Source organism: Carcharodon carcharias, chromosome 11, assembly GCF_017639515.1.
Source record: "Carcharodon carcharias isolate sCarCar2 chromosome 11, sCarCar2.pri, whole genome shotgun sequence".
NCBI lineage: Eukaryota > Metazoa > Chordata > Chondrichthyes > Lamniformes > Lamnidae > Carcharodon > Carcharodon carcharias.
In genome coordinates this window covers 92,469,037-92,487,626 of record NC_054477.1, presented here as the reverse complement: position 1 = coordinate 92,487,626, position 18,590 = coordinate 92,469,037, and the positions used below count along the sequence as shown (strand labels likewise).

The 18,590-nt window shown below is 41.8% G+C and overlaps 1 protein-coding gene across 5 annotated transcripts in view; it reads left to right on the top strand.

The window, feature by feature from the left end:
• Positions 1-18,590, top strand: part of slc36a4 (solute carrier family 36 member 4) — a 450,045-nt gene that overhangs the window by 214,387 nt on the left and 217,068 nt on the right. The window contains exon 11 of one of the 5 annotated variants that reach the window (XM_041199226.1): positions 3,344-3,369. The exons of the other annotated variants lie outside the window; for them this stretch is intronic. Coding sequence (XP_041055160.1) covers positions 3,344-3,354 — 11 coding nt within the window. The 3' untranslated portion in view covers positions 3,355-3,369. Of the gene's footprint in view, positions 1-3,343; positions 3,370-18,590 lie in introns of those variants that run through there. 5 annotated transcript variants of the gene reach the window in all.

Sequence of the window (18,590 nt, the reverse complement as noted above, 5' to 3'; positions counted from 1 at the left end):
AATTTTGAAAATGCTTTAAGTGGATGCATCTCGTTATGGTGTTATTGTCAACATGTAGTATAAAAATCTTTAAAATTATGTTTAATGACACTCTACAAAGGATCCAGGATTTTGGCTATAAAGTTAACAAAAATCAAATTCTGCATGGTGATTGTTGGCAAGGTGAGAACTTATTCTCCCTTACTATAAGTATTAAGAAAACGGAGGTAATGGAACAGGGTGTCACACCTCTGTTCTCAGTCACACTAAACTACACTCCACTGGACGTGGTTAGAAAATTCTGATACCTTGGGTCAATGGTGACAGTCTGACTGTTGATGGCAAACTTGACACAAGCAGAGGGAAAACAGCTACCACCTTTGGCCAAATCACGAAATGTGCATGGAAAAACAAAAAGCTAACCTTAGAACCAAGATGCTGGTTTATGAGGCCTGTGTTCTGAGCATCTTTTTGAACAGCAGTGAAGCATGGATGACTTCCAGCTATTAAGAAAAGAAGCTCAACAATTCTTGGCATTTCGGAAGGGCAAAATCACGACTGCAACACAACAGTCCTCTCAAAGTCAAATCTCCCAAGTATGCTGGCACTGATCAAGCAGAAGTGACTTCGCTGAGTCAGGTACATTTGCAGGATGGAAGACGGACACATTTTGAAGGATATTCTATATGAGGAGGTAGTTGGAGCCCAAAGTTCAGTTGGATTCCCAAAGCTCTGCTTTCAAGCTTGAAATGAAGGCCCAAAACTTTGATTTTTACACATGGGAGACACTATCCAACAACAGAGCGGAATGGTGACATTATTTGTGGGCTGGCGTGTGCCATCAGGACGATCAGTGGCTACAGCAGCTTGACAGTAGGTGCCAACACTGAAAACAGTAGCCCTCAATGACACCTGATAACCAACTTAAATATAGCACTTATGGCAGAACCTGCCTCTTTCAAATTGGTTTTTCCATCTATCAGCAAAAGTGCACTTTTACCAATGCAGTAGTCCTGCCAGGCAAAAATCACCCAGTGTGTACCTGCATTGAAGGTCACTCTCAGGTCATTACAGACTATCTAGTCACTTTTTCTTGCAATCAACCGTTTAGCACATCAGTGCACTGAAGGAATCAATATAGTGCAGTAATGACTGCTTACAATCTAGTTTGTCTGACTCTAGTTCTCTGTCTTCTTTAATTAGCACTTCCTGCTTTATTTTTTTTTCCTTTTGATCATTTCAGCCTTGATGCTATCTGCACTGTGCGTAAAGGATTAATTAAACAAAATGTCGCTAGGAGTAATGTGGCTTGTGCATTAGGCCTCAGAAATAATTTCTCCAAGTTTGATTGTATTTCTAGTAACTATGGAAATGAATTTGTAATGTATCTGTCTTTGTTATATTTGTCACTGTTTGGATCCTTTTAAAAAATTATTTGGCGCACACAGCAATTGAGTACACCCCCCGTGCACAAAGGTAACTCATAATGACATAAAAGAAGTGTACCACTTATCAACATGTGCTGTTCTAGTCGAAGTGCTTTACATTGGAGTGTCAGCCATAATAAGATTTGAAAAGCTATTAATGAATTTACAAGACAGATTCTGCAGCATTCATTTTTCTTTTAGTATTGTACCTGAGTAGAGCTGACTTTGAGTCTGACAAACGAGGAACAAAACGTTGGCCCAGATTTCAAGGTCCGTGGAGAAGTGATGAACCTTGCTGTTGACCTTGAGAGCTGGCCACAAAGATGTATTGATCTCTGTTGCATGGATTTTCCCTTTCCCAATGTTAGTTTGAATCTGGCACCATTAAGGGAATCTCCAGGCATCCAGCAACAGTGATATCATCATGCAGGGTAAGTAGCCAATCATATTGAAGTTATTCACTGTTATTACTATTGCAAAGTCCGGGCCAATGATGAATGTTCCTCAACTGGAGTTGTGTTATGATCTGAGACCTGTAAGTTTTTATTTAAAAAAACAATCCAAAATCCCAATTATTTACTGAAAGAATGAACCCAGAAGATTCAACGTTTTAAACAAAATAAGTTGTGCAAGAGTCAACAAAGCAAACGCTAAATACCATCTTAGGTAACCTCCTATATTCTAACACCCAGAATCAACATAACATAAACATGAATTAACAGGCAATTTGCAGTCAATTATAAACTAAAATTGCACATTAAATGGCAGATACAACTAACACAGATCTTAGAAATTGGCCCGGCATTCCAATCAGCGTACATGTTATCGATCTCCGTCACAAAGTTCTTCAAAACTCTTTCTTCCTCATGAAGCTCCTCCTCTTCCAGGACTTTAGTCTGATCTGAGGCTGACAGTAGCACACAACCAACTTGAGTTCCTCGGGCACAGTATTCACCAAAAATGGCACACATCTATAGGACCACCTCAAACCTCCTTACGGTCGGATAGTATAGATCCAGCAACGTTATCATCAAGTAACAAAAACAACTGCAGCAGCTGTGTATTTGTTTATTCTCAGCTTCTGGATCTAGTCTCTGTCACCTTCGGCTTGGCTGTCCTGCAATGGAATCATCATCTACTACCGTTGAGCTTGGAGGGATCTGTGTCCTTATATTTTTGTACCAGTTTCAGTGCCCCTGAAGTTTTAGTTTCCAATTGCAGTTTCAGCCTTAGAAACTGGAAGGGTCAATTTCACTTCTTAGTTTTCCTTTTTGACTTTCCTTTTCCATTTCCCCTTTCAGTTAGGGTCAGCCTAATAACAATACAAGCTTTGAAACCACAGGCTCCATCACAGTTGTGAATGACAGATCCATGGGGACGTTTTTGTCATCTTGAAAAATTAGGGGAAGCTCTATAAATGGCCCCAAATACATATTCTTCATCATTGTCTCTTGTCATGCTCTGCACAACTTTGCAATCAAAAAAAACTTTAATGTGCATTGGATGCAGAGGAGCATAAAGCAAATTGCAGAAAGATTCTCACTTGGCAAATCCTTTGTGAATGGCTACCAGAACATCCAAAATCAACTTGTCTGTTTAACAATCTCCCTTTGTCACTACTTCCTTTCCCCTGTCTTCAGAGAAATGACAATTCCTTTAATGCAGTGTGCATCCTGGACCCGCAAAGAACTTCACAATGCATTGCTTCATTTGATCTTTCAAGCCTTTAAAATCTCCATGAATACATGAGCACAAGGCAATTGTCCTCTTTCTTGTATGACTAAATTTCCATGTATACTTGAGCATAAGATAAGTGCACTTCCTCTTTTATTGCAGTCAATTCTAGCATGATCAATAGCTATTCTACTCCTTCGTGCTGTGCTTTCATTGGTTATTTAAATGATACTTTCTTTCTCCTGTGCTATTGTTTCTGTTAGGTGCAACCTGAGGACTAGCATCATGAGAAGTGAGTATCTGTTTGTGAAATGCAAAATGTTCATGGAATTTGGTGGCTCTCTTCTCATGGCTGTTTGGTGTAGTTAATGCTCTACTACAGACTGAGCACCTGTTCAGGAAGTCTGATCACACCTCATGGGTGGCACTTGCATGGTGCAAGGAAGTAAACTGGAGGCCTGGCAAATGCTTATGTTCTGAGAAATGTAGACTCATGTAAGTTGCCCCTCTGGCCTTCACCATTGTACTGGACTGTGGATTTGTTTGTCCACTAATCAGTGGCATGGTTTGTTTAGTGGTAGCTTTCAGATTCTGAAAGCCCTGAGAGACAACAGTTTGCATCCATGTAGTAACTGAAAGTGTAGCCAGTCCCTATTGTTTATCAGGGGTCATGTGATGTTCTTGGAATCACCGACCAATGAGCCCTAAGCGCGAGTAATCTGGGGGGGCAGGACTTCCTGTCAAGGATCCTGTTCAAGCATGTAGCTTCTGAAAAGCTTTCTGTGGTAAAGTTTATCTGTATCTTGTTGAAACCTGTCCAGAACGTCAAATAATTACAATCCAAATGCCCAAAACTCAGATGGCAAATTCTATCTAACCGTTCCTATACTATAATACCAAAGCCTGTCCAGCATCTACAGGGCACATGTCAGGAGTGTGTTGGAATACTCTCCACATGCCTGGATGAGTGTGGCTCAAACAACACTCAGGAAGCTCAACACCATCCAGACAAAGTAGCGCACTTGATTGACACCCCATCTACAAACATTCACTCCCTCTACCATTGATGCACTGTGGCAGCCGTGTGTACGTACCATCTAAAAAATGCACTGCAGGAATTCACCAAGGCTCCTTAGACAGCACCTTCCAAACCCACGACCGCGACCATCTAAGAGGACAAGGGCAGCAGGCACATGGGAACATCACCACCTAGAAGTTCCCATTCAAGCCACACACTGACTTGGAAGTATATCACTGTCGCTGGAATTCCCTCCTTAATAACACTGTGGGTGTACCTACATCACATGGACTGCAGCGACTCAAGAAGGCAGCTCACCACAGCCTTCTCAAGGGTGTTTGGAATGGGCAATAAATGCTGGCCTAGCCAGCGAAGCCCATATTGCATGAATGAATAAGAAAAAATTACCAGGGTTGCAATGTGTTTCCTTCAGGATGGATCCACTCACTGGTCCATAGGCCACTTCTAAAGCTGGGGACTGGTTCAGACTTCAGTGAAGTTATCTGCAGTAAAGAATCATTTTATGTGATGCTACCATAGATGGGGGCAACACACTCCTTCAGTTGTCACACTCTTCAGAGACCGACCTCTGCCTGCATGCAGCTCTGATGTACTTCAAACATGAGTACCTATTGAAAGTTGAACTATACTGCGGCAGCAGATTTATCACAAGACAAGGAGCTAGGTACTTCAGTTGCTGTAAAGCCCAAGTGTATATTTTGTTTTAACATTCTGAGATACTAGCTAATGTACAAGAGAAGGTAATGGATCCAGCATGTTAAAACAAAATCAATAACAAAATTCCTCTTCTGGTTTGATTGAAGGTTAAGTGTGGTAACAATTGTGAATGCATTTTTTGTTTGTGCATGACACTGTCATAAAGGTTGCTGCTCTGTTGCTGCTTTAGCATCTCATATCTAAAATTCCTTGCTTGAGAATCATCACCAATAAGATTGTCAGAAACACATATATTTTGTGAGAAGGTTAAAGCCTTTGGTGCATTCTTGTCATGTTTCATTTTATTTATTTTCACTTACATTTGATATCATACCAATAGAGTAATGTTCACTTACGGAGTTGTTTGGCCCTATTAAAATTTTTCTCAGAGCAGATCTGCTGACAACAATATCAGTTGTGCTTGGTTTCAACTTCTCTTCAAACCACTTTGCTCCATTCAATGCTGCATATTGCTCACAATAAAAGCAGCTTATAACCAACAGTCAAGATGTTAATTAGAATGCCATACATTCAAAAAGCCATTGTGCCTTTCAGGGCATAAGCTCGGGACTTTTGATATTCTGCATGCTATTTTTGTTCGCTGATTATTCTGCTCTGTTGCTTCAGAGAGTCATATAAGCTATATCTTTGCCTAGGCATACTTGGGACATAAATATAAAAACCACTTACATATCAAATTTTCCTCATTACTGAAATGTTCATGTGTTATCAAATAAAACCCCAGTCAGTGTTTGCGTTATAACCAATGCAGTTGGTAAAGCTGAGTTATTTAAAACTCCCAGAGGGAAACTTTAAACAACTGTCATAACCTACAGTTTTAAGTGTTATGTTTGAGATGCGGCTCTAAATTCAGGAATCAGACCACTAGTTCTCAAAGTTTTATATTAAACTAAATGAAACATTTTATTAACTTACACAGGTTAAAATATATATACAGATGGTTACAAATTGCTATGATCGTAACTTTTAACAGATTCCCAAACTAATCTCCATTAAGGCAACAGCAACCCATAGACTTAACCAGATACCAGGCAAAGCAGCTTCACCTTACGAATTCAAAATTAGGTTCCTTTCACTTTGGTTCCTTGCAGACACCATGGTAGGCTTACAGTCATTGATCTCACATTACCTCTGCCCTGCACATCTGAAAATTGTTGAAGTTATACCTAACACTGCTCATTGAATGTAAATTCTCATTGTATCACCAGCCTCTTTGAACTCCACCTTTTAATAATACAACCCCTTCCATAGTACCAATTTTATTAGTAATATAAACATATTGCTTGGTATCTGCTAGCTGGGTGGAAGTTTTCACCTCACGTCTTGAATACTGTATTCAAAAAATACACTCTTTCTCTCTTATATCTCAAAACTAATACACATCAAAGCACCCAGACTAGCTGGCTTTAATCCAATTAAGCCATATCCACAGATTAAATCTCTATTTTAAAAGAAAAATATTTTCTAATAATATTATAGTAGCTTCATGACAGTTTGTGAAACATTGGCTTGAATATGCCAATAGAATTTCTTACAAAACTGCTTTAAAAGAAGTGAAATATGAACAGAAAATGCTGGCAACACTCAGCAGATCAAACAGCAGCTGTGAAAAAAGAGACAAAGTTAACAGGGCCATATCTTCCTGGAAAAATAATGGTGTGTTAATGCACATGGAGTTATTAATATACAAATTGGCCAGCAAGTTCAGAAGATGAAGATGCAATTTGAGTTGTGAATCTCCAGAATTTGTTGGTTGATTTACAATCCTTTGTAGTTTACCTCATAGAAACAGCATCTCACCCTTAGCCTCCTTGGTCTTTTCAATAACTTACAGATTTGCACATTAATTACCCATTGAACTCACTTCAGAAGGTTAAGGTTTGTAGTTAATAGTGTAAGTGTGTTTTTAATGACCTGATAATTATTAATGCAATGCCCATCAATTTCTTCAGACCAGGAAGTAAATAATTGAACTGTCGAGTATAATTCCTTCGTGTAGTAAATTGTCAGATATTTTAACATGTCAAATCGAAATTATTCTTAAAAAAATTCCACTTTTCACTTCTGTCTCTTTTCTTTTCAATTCAATCTTTCTTTCTCTCACCTTATGTCACTTTCTGAAGTGGAGCTGACTTTAATTCAGCACCGTACTCTGTTATTTCTTTGTTTCTTTCTCAATTCCTAAGTCGCTGGTTAAGGAGATACACTGTTGATCTCGTTATTTGCTAAGGTCCCAAATTCCCTATTGTCCTCACTGCGGTGTTATGAGCTTGCACTCCAAAACATTAACAGTGCAAACAGACTTTGAGCTTTGCAGGAAAATGTTGAACAATGCCCTTGTCCAGCAAAGTTTTGATGATGACCTTTTATCTAAACTCTTGACTTCTGAGTAAAGCAGTGGCTGGCTTATGTAATTCAGTTGCTTATCCTCTTTGTCTGCCCAAGGTCCCTTATCAGATTAAAAGGGGAAGGTTAATAGGAGAATAGGTATTTAGATGTTTTATAACAGGAATGAAACTATGATATGTAGTAAATAGAATGACCTCTAAATCACTCATACTTGTTAACCACCTTCAAGTTTGTCTGACTTTTGACAAAATCTTGCTGGCTGACTAGACACTGTAGCCCAGGGCAGTTTACAGTTGCCTAACATGTTTAATATACATCATCTTAACTTTTGTTGCCTTTTCAATGCATAGAAATTATTTACTTCACATACCTTATGGGAAAGAAAAGGAATTAGCTGAAAGGTTTCGCATCTAGGTTAAGCAGACTACAAAGGATTCCTTCTTATATGGTACTTAAACCTTGAATCATCAAAGTGCCTCTGGTATGTCTTTCATAACCAGCTATCTACTCATTTAATTCCTAAATTCCTGGAGCAGTCCTTTAGACTTGAGGCTCAATCTTATGCTCTCCTTCCAGTGTGTTTGAAGATGGGGGGGGAGGGGCTTGTAAAATATAGCGCATGGCCTGTCTGCAGCCTTTGAGCACCCCCTGATCGGACTCCTATTTTATAGGGAGCAATGGAGGCATCAGGCAGTCTGCCTGCCCTTAGACTAGTGAGGTCCTTAAGTGGCCAATTAATGGCCACCTAAGTGCTGCATCCCAGTCTCGCTATTTTACGCACACCAGTGAATAGCCTGGCAGCTTTTACAGGACAAACTGGTGCTAGGCAAGTGGGTAGGAGTCACCGCTCGAACCTGCTGTTGGGACTACAGATCAGTTGGCCAATCGGATTGGCCGGCAGCTCTCTAAAGTGGGCCATAACTCTCCAGATGGGGGCTCAATTTTCATCCTGACCCGAGCATAAAATAGCTGCTGGGCAGTTGGCTTTTTTGTGGAGCAGGTTCCTGACTAGCTTTTTAGTTGGGAGTGTGGGAAACATGATGACCTGTAAAATCCAGCCCTTAGTTTTATTGTGGCTTTAAGATTAGTATTTTGTTTTAATTGGAGTCAGCATTCTTTGGTGAATTATATATCATAATGGAAGAGTGCAAATTCCTTGGAATGGTCTCTTGTTATGTAAGAAGAAATATGTAGCCGATAAAAGAAGCAATTGAATCCTGATGATGATAGAAGAATTAAATTTTGTAGCTATGACATGACCACTTAATTGAAAATGACAGTGTGTTACAGGTTTATTTTATTGACTTGTTAAAACAGGTAGTATTGTCGTGGCCTATGTGTCTGGAGCTGCACAAAGCTTTGACCTCATAATTCACGTTGTTTTACAAAGGAGAGTTGATGTTTTCCCAATAACAAATGCTGAAATATAGCTGGGATCTAGCTGATAGGCAAGTGTTTTGCATGTTTGTTGGGCAGAAAGAAATTAAATCTGAGAGGGTTGTGCTCACTTAGCATGAAATCATTCCATGATTGACAACAGATTAATATTAAACCAAAACAATACCATTACTAGATTATAACAACAACCTATTTTTATACAGTGCAAATGATGTAATACAGTGCACTTCACAGGGATGTTATAAAGCAAAATTTGACAGCGACTCAAATAATGAGACAGGGAAAATGGCAAGAAGTTTGCTCAAAAAGGCAGGTTTCAAGGAACATCTTAAAGGACGAAAAAGGAGTGGGCGCTGTTTAGAGGGGAATTCCGAAACTAAGGCCCTAGGTAGCTGAAGGCAAGACTGCTAATGGTGGCGCAATTAAAATTGGGGATGCTCAAAAGGCCAGAATTAGAGGAACACAGATATCTTGGATGCTTGTGGATTGGAGATTACATACATAGATAGGGAGGGATGAAACATGAAAGGATTTGAAACGGAGATGAGGATTTTAAAATTGAGGCATTGCTTGACCAGCAGCCAGAGTAGATCAAAGAGCACAAGGCTGATGTGTGGACAGGACTTGGTATGAGTTAAGACACAGACATCAGAATTTTGGATGACCTCATGTTTGCAGAGGATGAAGAGTAGGAGGCTAGCCAAGAATGTGTTGGAATAGTCCAAGTCCAGAGATAATTGAAGCAGGGATGAGGGTTCTTGCAACAGTTGAGCCAAGGTAGACATAGAGTTGGACTTGTCACAGAGATAGAAATAGGCGTTCTCAGTGATGGGGCGGATCTATGGTTGGAACTTCAACCTGAGGTCACACACGGGACCAAGGTTGTGAACAGTTTGGTTCCGGGTCAATTTCCTGGGAGAGGGAACAGAGTTTGTATCAGGGTCTGAAGGCAGTGGCTTTGGTCTCCCCAATATTTAATTGGAGAAACTTTCTGTTCATCCAATACTGGATGTTGGACAAGCAGTGTAATCATTTACCAACAGTGGAGGATTCGAGGTAGAGCTGGGTGTTGGTATGCATGTTATAAAACTGACCTGCGTTTCCCTTGGAGTTGGGGGAGAGATGGCAGGGAGGTGGGTGGAGGTGGATGGTGGTGGCGGTTCCTAGGTGGAGGCTGAGGAGTACGATCCCTGGTGGGCCGCAAGCTTCGGCACATGCTCAGTGTGCAGCAGGCAAGATTGTGTGACGCACATTGGATACTGATATTTGGGTGGGGTGCTGAGAAATCCATGGGATGTGTCTTGATTGCATCCATCATGTATTGTGCAGTGTGTTCGACTACAGTTTGCCTGTTAATTAACAGGTACCTCATGTTGATTCTGAATGTTAGAGTATAAGCTAGATGTTGTAAATTGTGTTACACTTCTGACTTTGTATAATAAAGTTTATTTTGTTTGTTCAGAACAGTGGAATTTTGTAGCTTTAATCTCTTACCTTGGATCTCAAACTTTGTCTACTTTAAACAAAAAGTCACCGGCCCCTAACCAGATCGTACCAAAAACTCACGGGTCTGGTCCATGATCATAACAATGGCCAGAATTTTACGTCACGCAGGCGGACGCACACCCGACCCAAATGGACATGAAATAGCACAAGATGACATCAGGCGAGTGTCCTGATGTCATCCCGCACATGAACAACCTTCAGGCCGGCGGGAGCCCGTGGATGTCGGAGCTGCACCTGCCAATAATTAAAGTGTCACTTAAGGCCATTAAAAAGCCAATTGTACTTGATTTTACGTTGCCCGCGTGATTTTGCACGTCGTACGGGCAGGCAGGCAGTCCATTTTTAACGAAACCTCATCCAAGGGCGGGATAAAACAGGTCTGCAGCATTGCAGCATGAGTAGTGAGGAGTTTAGGAGATAGTTGGCTGCTGGTTGTTTATTTGAACTTGACAGCTTCATCTCTGTTCTGAGCTTCATTCTGAGCATTTTGTGGCTTCATTTCAGGACTCATTGGTGTCTCCAAGGCCCCTGCAGAATTTTGATCATTTGGACCCTTCCATGCACCAGTCAGCCTTCTGTTACCCTGGTAAATGAGGATTGTGCTCTCCGCTGGTGGCACCTCCTCCTCTGAAGAAGAGGGGGTGGGGGACAGAAGGAAGAGGAGGCCAGGTGTCCCGATGCAGCTTCCAGGAGAGCAACCTGTGGAAGGAGAGGCAAAGGCCCAAGGGGTGCAGGGCCAGCAGGCAGTCCAAGGTGGAAGGGGCTGCAGAAAATGCCACTATCCTGCTGCTGGGGTTTACAGGCAGCGATACAGCTACCTCAACATGTCTGAGGTGTAATGCCAAAGGAGGCTCTGCCTCTCCAGGGAAACTGTGACCCCCTATCTGTGAGGTGATTGGCTGTGAGATCACCTCCAACTGTGTGGGTGGACACCCCATGCCAGTGGCTCTGAAGGTCACGGTGGCCCTCAACTTCTATGCCTCCAGCTTTTTCTAGGGTCAGTGGGGGATCTTTGTGGGGTCTCCCAATCAGCTGTCCACAGCTGCATCAAGCTGGTGACTGATGCTTTGTTCAGGCGGGTAATGACATTCATTCAAGGCTCATGACATTTCTACTATTCTTGGCAAGCTGTTTGTGCCTTCAACTGTGAAGATGGAAGCAAAATACTTGTCCAAAGCTTCTGTCATTCCCTCGTTTCCCATTATAAATTCTTTGAAGACAGACTAGAACAGAGGTAATTAAAAATGTCTTTCTCTGATTGGGGAAGAATGTCTTTTGATACATATGATCATGTAATGCATGCGATTCTTCTAACTGCCATGGCGGCTTCTCTTCTTAGGCAGTCCCTCAGGATCGAGGGTGACTTGCTTCCACTTTGATTTAATGTGTTCTGAGATGGTTGATAAATCCAATGCACAATCTGTAGCTAGGCCCTCTCCACCTCTGTCCCCAGCCGATGCTACTTTTAACTAGCCCAATCTGCCTCCCTACCTGCTTGGACTCAGTGTGAATGTGACAACTCTGAACTGGGAATCTTAGCCAGAGCTGATCCGTACTTGGACTTTGCACATCAGACTGCACCGTATGCAGGTGATATTTGAAGGGTTGGGTAAATAGATTGTTTGGAGGTTTGTGTTCTCCCTCCAGCACCTCAAAATCACCCCTCCACATTTCTGACAAAGTAACTCAATGTGCTTAGTGTCTTCCCAAATGAGCCTTCTCCATTTTTGTTGATCAAAAGCCAAGCTCTAACATGAGTTGGTGGGTATATCTGACCACTTTAGGGATTCGAGGACAACCTAAAGTGTTTATGCTGTCCTCCTGGGAGTCTCCTACTGCAAAAGAGTTCCAGGTAGAGCAGTTGCTTCATGCGTCTGCTGTCAGGCATATGAATGACATGACAAAAACAGAATTACCTGGAAAAACTCAGCAGGTCTGGCAGCATCGGCGGAGAAGAAAAGAGTTGACGTTTCGAGTCCTCATGACCCTTCGAAATGACATGTCCCGCCCAGCAGAGTCTGGGAGATACCTACTGCTCCAGTGATTTTGGAAGGTGAGGAGGAACAAAATGTACCAGATTCTCTGGATGTCTGCCGAAAGCATCCATTTCCTAGACATCTGGGATTAGCGACAATGAGCTCACTGACAAAATGTACCAAAAATTCATCAAATAATTAAGGCTGTGATAGCCAAGTCATTGTTTTATTCCAAATCATGTTCCATGAAAGTTATGAATGCATTTAAGACTATAGTTTATAACCCACCCTTTGGCACCTCACCTAAGTGATCATTTTTCAGGTGTGACTCCAGGGACAGAATTTTTCCTGCATCAGGCAGGCTCGGGGAGGGGGGGTGGCGATTGCAAAGCCCGCAATCGGCTCCGCACCGCCATTTTACAAGGGCAGGCCAATTAAGGCCCGCCCAGCTTAGTATGTGAGCAGTAGCGCTGAGTGCTACCTGTGCGGGCGGGGGGGAGGAGGAAGAGTTGGGTCCAGCGCTCTTTCACGCATGTGCACGAAACAGTGCTTAAATCCCGTGTCTCAGGGAGATTGAAGCGCTTTTGAAAAAAATAATTAAATGCATTAAAAATGTAATGAAACATTTCCTCTCATGCATCACATGAGATGGGACATATTTTTATTTTTCAAAAGAAATTTTTATTCTATTTGTAAAAGCTTTAGGAAACCTCATCCCGCTCGTGGATGAGGTTCCCTAAAAACATAGATGTGAGGCCTTTTCGCCTGCCCGCCAACCGTTAGGTTGGACAGGCAGTGTAAATTTGTAAATAAATTAGTCCCTTAATGGCTTTAATAGGCCTTTTAATTATTGGTGGGCGTGCAGCCGCCTTCGGCGTACGCCTGCTGAACGAAACATCGCGAGACTGCGTGATGACGTCGGGACGCATGCCCGATGTCATCATGCATCATTTTATGTGCCGGCATGACGGGCTCGCCCCCACACGCTGGCTGAAAACTCCTGGCCCAGGGAATGAAATACAATCTATTTTGTAACTGAGTGCAACATAGCTGGACTTAACCTTGTCTCTATTCAATGACTACAAATGCACACTTTCCAACAGGCTCACTGAACAGGACTCAGAAATGCAAATGTAGTTTTTTCTCCTTTTCTTAGCTCAGGTGCTGGGAGTAATTGCATTATCTCCATCGCTCTAGATCAGCTAACTTGCACAAACTTGGAATGAGTCTTTAAACTTTCACAATCTCTATAGTTTGGTTGAACTTGACATAATGCATTTATCAACTGAGTTGTTAAAGGAGCTGAAACCAGTTCTTTTAGAGGAAGAATCAGACTAATTAGGATTAATTCAGCAAAGATCAAAATCAGAATGCTCAGTGCAAAACACAATGGGTAAAATTTTTCGCTCGGCAGGCAGGCGTGTGCCTGACCCCACCAAGCGTAAAATGATACGCAATGATGACGAGCGAGCGTCCTGATGTCATCGCGCAATATTTCGGTCGGCGGGTGCACTCTGGAGTCGGCAGCACACTCGCTGACAATTAATAGGCCTAGTAAGGCCATTAAAAGGTTAATTGAAATACAATTTTCGCTGACTGTCCAACTTTACGGTTGGTGGGCAGGCAAAAACGTCAAGCGACCTTTGCACTTTTTTGGAAACTCATCCACGGGCATGATGAGGTTTCCAAAAGCAAATAAAATATAATAAAAATTTTAATTTTTCATTAATAACATGTTTCTGCTTATGTGAGAGTCACATGAGGGGACAGGTTTCATTACATTTTTATTTTAATTTTTTTTCATATATCTTCATCTCCCTGAGGCAGCACTCTGTCTCAGGGTGATTATGTAGCATGCACTCGCGTGCATGCGTGAAGGTGGTGCTCGCCCAGCTCGCACTCCTCCCCTTGCCTGCATTCCTCCCCCTGCCTGCATTCCTCCCCCTGCCCGCACTCCTCACCCTGCCCGCACAGGCAGCGTATAGCCTTAATTGGCCTGCCAGCATGCAATTGCCAATCGCGGGTGGTGGTTAGCTTCGCAACCAATTCTGCATGCCAAGGGCAAAATTCTGCCCAATAAATACATATGTTGATGATGCATGAGAATAACATAAAATTAAGGGGCTAATTGAGCAATTAAAGAAAGGAGCTTTCAAAAGAATCAATAATTTGTATAAATACATAAAACATTAGACACCAATGAGTACAATTTGCATTTACAATGTGCAAACAGGGATGTTCAATAATTGTGAAAAGCTTAATATCCCTGAGAAAGCAGAGTGGTCTTGTTGCAAACTTTACAGTGCTGAGAAAAACAACATTGAGGCTATGCACATGCCTGATGCTGCTTTATGATAGGATCTGCTAGCATCGAAAAATTAATCAGTGAATCAACTGCTGCTTATTGATTCTATCTAGAAGGTGACATATGGGTGTGACTACTACTTTTGAATAGACTGAGTATTAGAGGATCCCCTCTTAGTTTATTTCAATCATTAAAAAGAAAGTTGAGTGAGACTGTATTAAATGTACCATGAGAAGAAATTTTGTAGCTTAAGACCTGAAAATCTGTGTTAGTGGCACTCTCTAGTTCAGAGAGTAGCTACTCATAGACATAGCATGATTGTATTGATCTGTATATCATCTTTGCTATTTGAATGAGACTAATCAAATGATAGATTAGTGTACTGTTTATATTTATATTTTTGTCATCTGGGGGATTGAAAAAACAGCTGCGCACTGATTTAAAGGGACAGAAACAAGAGCTACATGTATGGATAACACTAGATGGAGTCATTGCCAATGACTTATCTTAAAGCAAGATCACAACTGGACATTACATAGATGCTTTTGCAATATGGTGCATAATTGTAGTAAGACTTGTATTACACTGGAACTGCTAATATGAGGCAGAAACCCTTGAGTTATAAATAGGGTTACAAACTCTCGGAAGCCTTCCTGGAGATTTGATCATGAGATTTGATCATGTGGCATCTGCAAATATTATTGCATTACCTGATAAATGTTGGATACCCTGTAGTCATGTATGTTTGCTCATAATTTTGTGCAGCACACATTGTGTGAACAGTTCCCAGTGCCAGAAACCCGCAAGAATGTGCAGAAGGAAAATTGAAGGTGAGGGAATGATTTGCAGAGGAATAATTAGAGGTGGAAGGAACTTTGATACCACTAGTAACCAGTAATACTAGCCTGGAATTACACTAATGACTAGTAACACTGGTAACCTTAGGTTCCCCTCACAACCAACAATGCTATAATAACTCACTGATAGTAATGATATAATGTTTCAATATCCTACCTATCAATAGTAGTAATCCCAAAAATTCACTGACATTCACCCTGTAACTACAGAGAGAATTCTCACACACGGCAGCTTGGCCCTCACTACCCCTCCCCTTAGCCAATGCCATTTTTAACTAGCCCAATCTGTTTCCCTACCTCTTGGACTCAGTGTGAATGTGACAACTCTGAACTGGGAATCTCAGTCAGAGCTGATCTGTACTTTGACTTTGCACGTCATAAATGGCTGACACAGGAGACCACCAGGAACTGTGTTATGGCACAGCGGATGGTAAATGCCGAGCTGCTCAAATTTCAGAGAGAAACTTGAAACAGCTGCCACAACTGTTTTGCAATTTAATTTGTTTCGAGATACGTGCTTTGAATTCAGAACGAATCAGCAATCGAGACTTAGAGGTTTTTTACAAAACTAAATTAAACATTTATTAATAAAAGGAAAGATTTTAAGTACATACATAGGTCTACAAATTACTACTATAATAACTCCTAAATCCCCCAATTAACCTAGCTTCCAGTTACATTGCCAGTAAGGCAACAGTAAAAAAAACAGAATTAAACAGACCCAGGCAAAGCACAATATACCCTGGACAGTGATATTCAAAGTGAGTTTTCTTAGCTTCGGTTCCTGTTGACAGCAACTTGACGCAGAGAGGCTGGAAGCTTTTCACGTTTGTGTTAGATCGCAAAATGCCTTCTCTCTAACAAATAATCTCATCTCCTTTATACATGTTTCTCCCTTTTTTTAACGTAAATTCCATTGTTCCAGTATGTCTTTGCAAATTTACTTTTCTCAATATAAATCTTTCTTAGTACTCATATTATCAGTAACCTTTGGGAAAAATAAATACAGTGTATGACTTGGCTTCTTATGGCTAGGTGTAATACCTTACCATCTCTTTGAAATTCAAACTAACCTAATTTATCTAACAATGCAAATTTTCATTACACCTCACATTCAGCCATGTTTATGTATTTAGCATTTCAAACCTAGCTTCCCTTTTGATAACTCAAATTCTCCAGACCAGCTGTCTCCAATTCAATTAAATCCCCCCCACACACACACACCCACACAGAGAAACTAATCCAAACCCCGCTAATAACCTACCTTCACAATAATATTATGAAAATTATTAAATTTTCATGAAAAATGATTTGAGAGATTGCATAAATGGCAGCTGGTTTGATATTTAGGGCACTTTTCATAGGCCACATCATCTAAAGTATAGCTGAGTACCAGGATTTAAACCACTCTTTCGGCTTGCATTCAATAAAGGAGAGCTTTCATTGTGAAAGAAATTATAGCGCAGGAGAAGGTGTCTTTACAGGTGCTATGACTTCCTTCTGTATCCCCATTTCCTCAAGATTCTCTTATAGTCTATTGTATTTAAAATTATGCTCCAGTTCCTACTTCATTAACTAATTGTGGTGAAGCATCTTCAGATCTATTAGTTGTTATTTCAAGAACTTTCCTTCTCTGTCCTTGGTTCTTCCAGTGAGAAACTTTGGTCTCTGCCTCCATGGGCCCGTTTTTAGGTATACCTGGATATTATAAAGCGCACTGAAGTACATGTAAAAAATTAAAATATTTATATAGAAATTTATTGTATCACCACAAAGCTTTCTCCTGTCCTTCTCCACCGCTTTCATTTTGCACCAACCCCTTCTTCCCTTTCTTCACTTTTCCCATCTTACCTCTCACTCGCATCCCTTTTCTGTCCCATCATCCATCCCTTAACTGTTCCTTCCCTTTCTCCCCAACTCTTCCCCCCCCCACCTCGGCCTTTCACTTTAGCTACCTATTTTCCTCGCAGCCCATCTCTTCATCTCTCTTTTCTTCACCCTTTTCATTCCACTTTATTCCTTTCTACTATTCTTTCTGCTCTTGCCCACTTCCTCACCCCCCCTCTCTCTTCCCAGTATCCCATCCTCTTTCTGATACCAGCGCTTTCCCCCATCTCCACTATGGCAATATTTGAAATACTGGTTGCAGCAGTATGATTTGCTTCCTAAGCTCCATCCATACTCTGACATCTGGTATGTATCTCTTTCTTCATCTACCCTGACTTTGAATTCTCCTCTGTCCTCTTACTATGCATATCCATTGCCACCTTCTGTTGGGTTCTACTCCTTTAGTATCTTCCCCTTGACCCCAATCCCCAACTTTCCTCTGCTCTCAACCTCTGTGTTGAACCTGATCCCTGCCCCCTGAACCCCCTCCCCTCCCCATTGTAACCATCATGGGCCAGAATTTTAGCCCCCCCTCCCCCCACAAAACCTGGCTGGCAGATGGAGGAAGATGTGAAACTGGATGGCATGGCAGGGGGCTCTGTGCACATCACCTACCCACCCCTGCTAGGATTTTTACTAGCAGCGGGTAGGTATCAGGTGGCCCACTGATTGAGGCCTTTAAGTGACCAACTAGTGGCCTATGCCATGTGATGAGGCTGTCAGGTGTATCGAGTTGTGGCTTGAGGGCTGGCAGAGATGGACTCACCATTGATTTTCCTTCTGATGGGTGGGGCCACTGCTATGCAGAAAATTCCAGCCATGGTCTCTAATCCTGTTGTATTTTCTCCCTAGCTTCCTCTTCACTTCCCCACCTCACCCTGCTCTACCTTCCACATGTAACCTCTCCTGGCCTCCATTGTTGCTGCTCTTCCTTGGCCTTGGCATAACTATGGTTGGCCTCTAGACCTCTAAATCTGCTTGACCTGAAGATTGTACTTGCTTGACTCCCTGGGCTGAATCCTGTGCCCCCCTCCATGGTGGGTTTGTTGGCTGGGGGAGGCATTTAATCAGGTGGGAACCCTGCCACCTTCTCACCTCCACCCTGATTAAGACCATGGTGGGAAGGCCCCATGATTAGTCTTCCTGCCCACCATCGCCAATTGAGGCCCTTAAGTGGACTATTAATACCCAATTAAGGGCCTCCGCTGTGTACATTGATGAACTCCCCATGAGATGAACAAGACATAAAGTGTGTAGAAAAGATAAATCTAGAGCCTAACTTCAAAATGACCCTTGACAACAGAACAAGACAGCAGAGCCACAGACTGGTGAAAGGAAAATTTAAACTCAACATTTAGAATGGAGCTCTAGGTGGAATAAAATCCTTGGCTGTTTCAGTAGGAATCAGCTGCTGAGATGGGAGGACTGCAGATGTTTTCGATCGATGAGCTAATGTGGGTCTAATGACCCTGCACA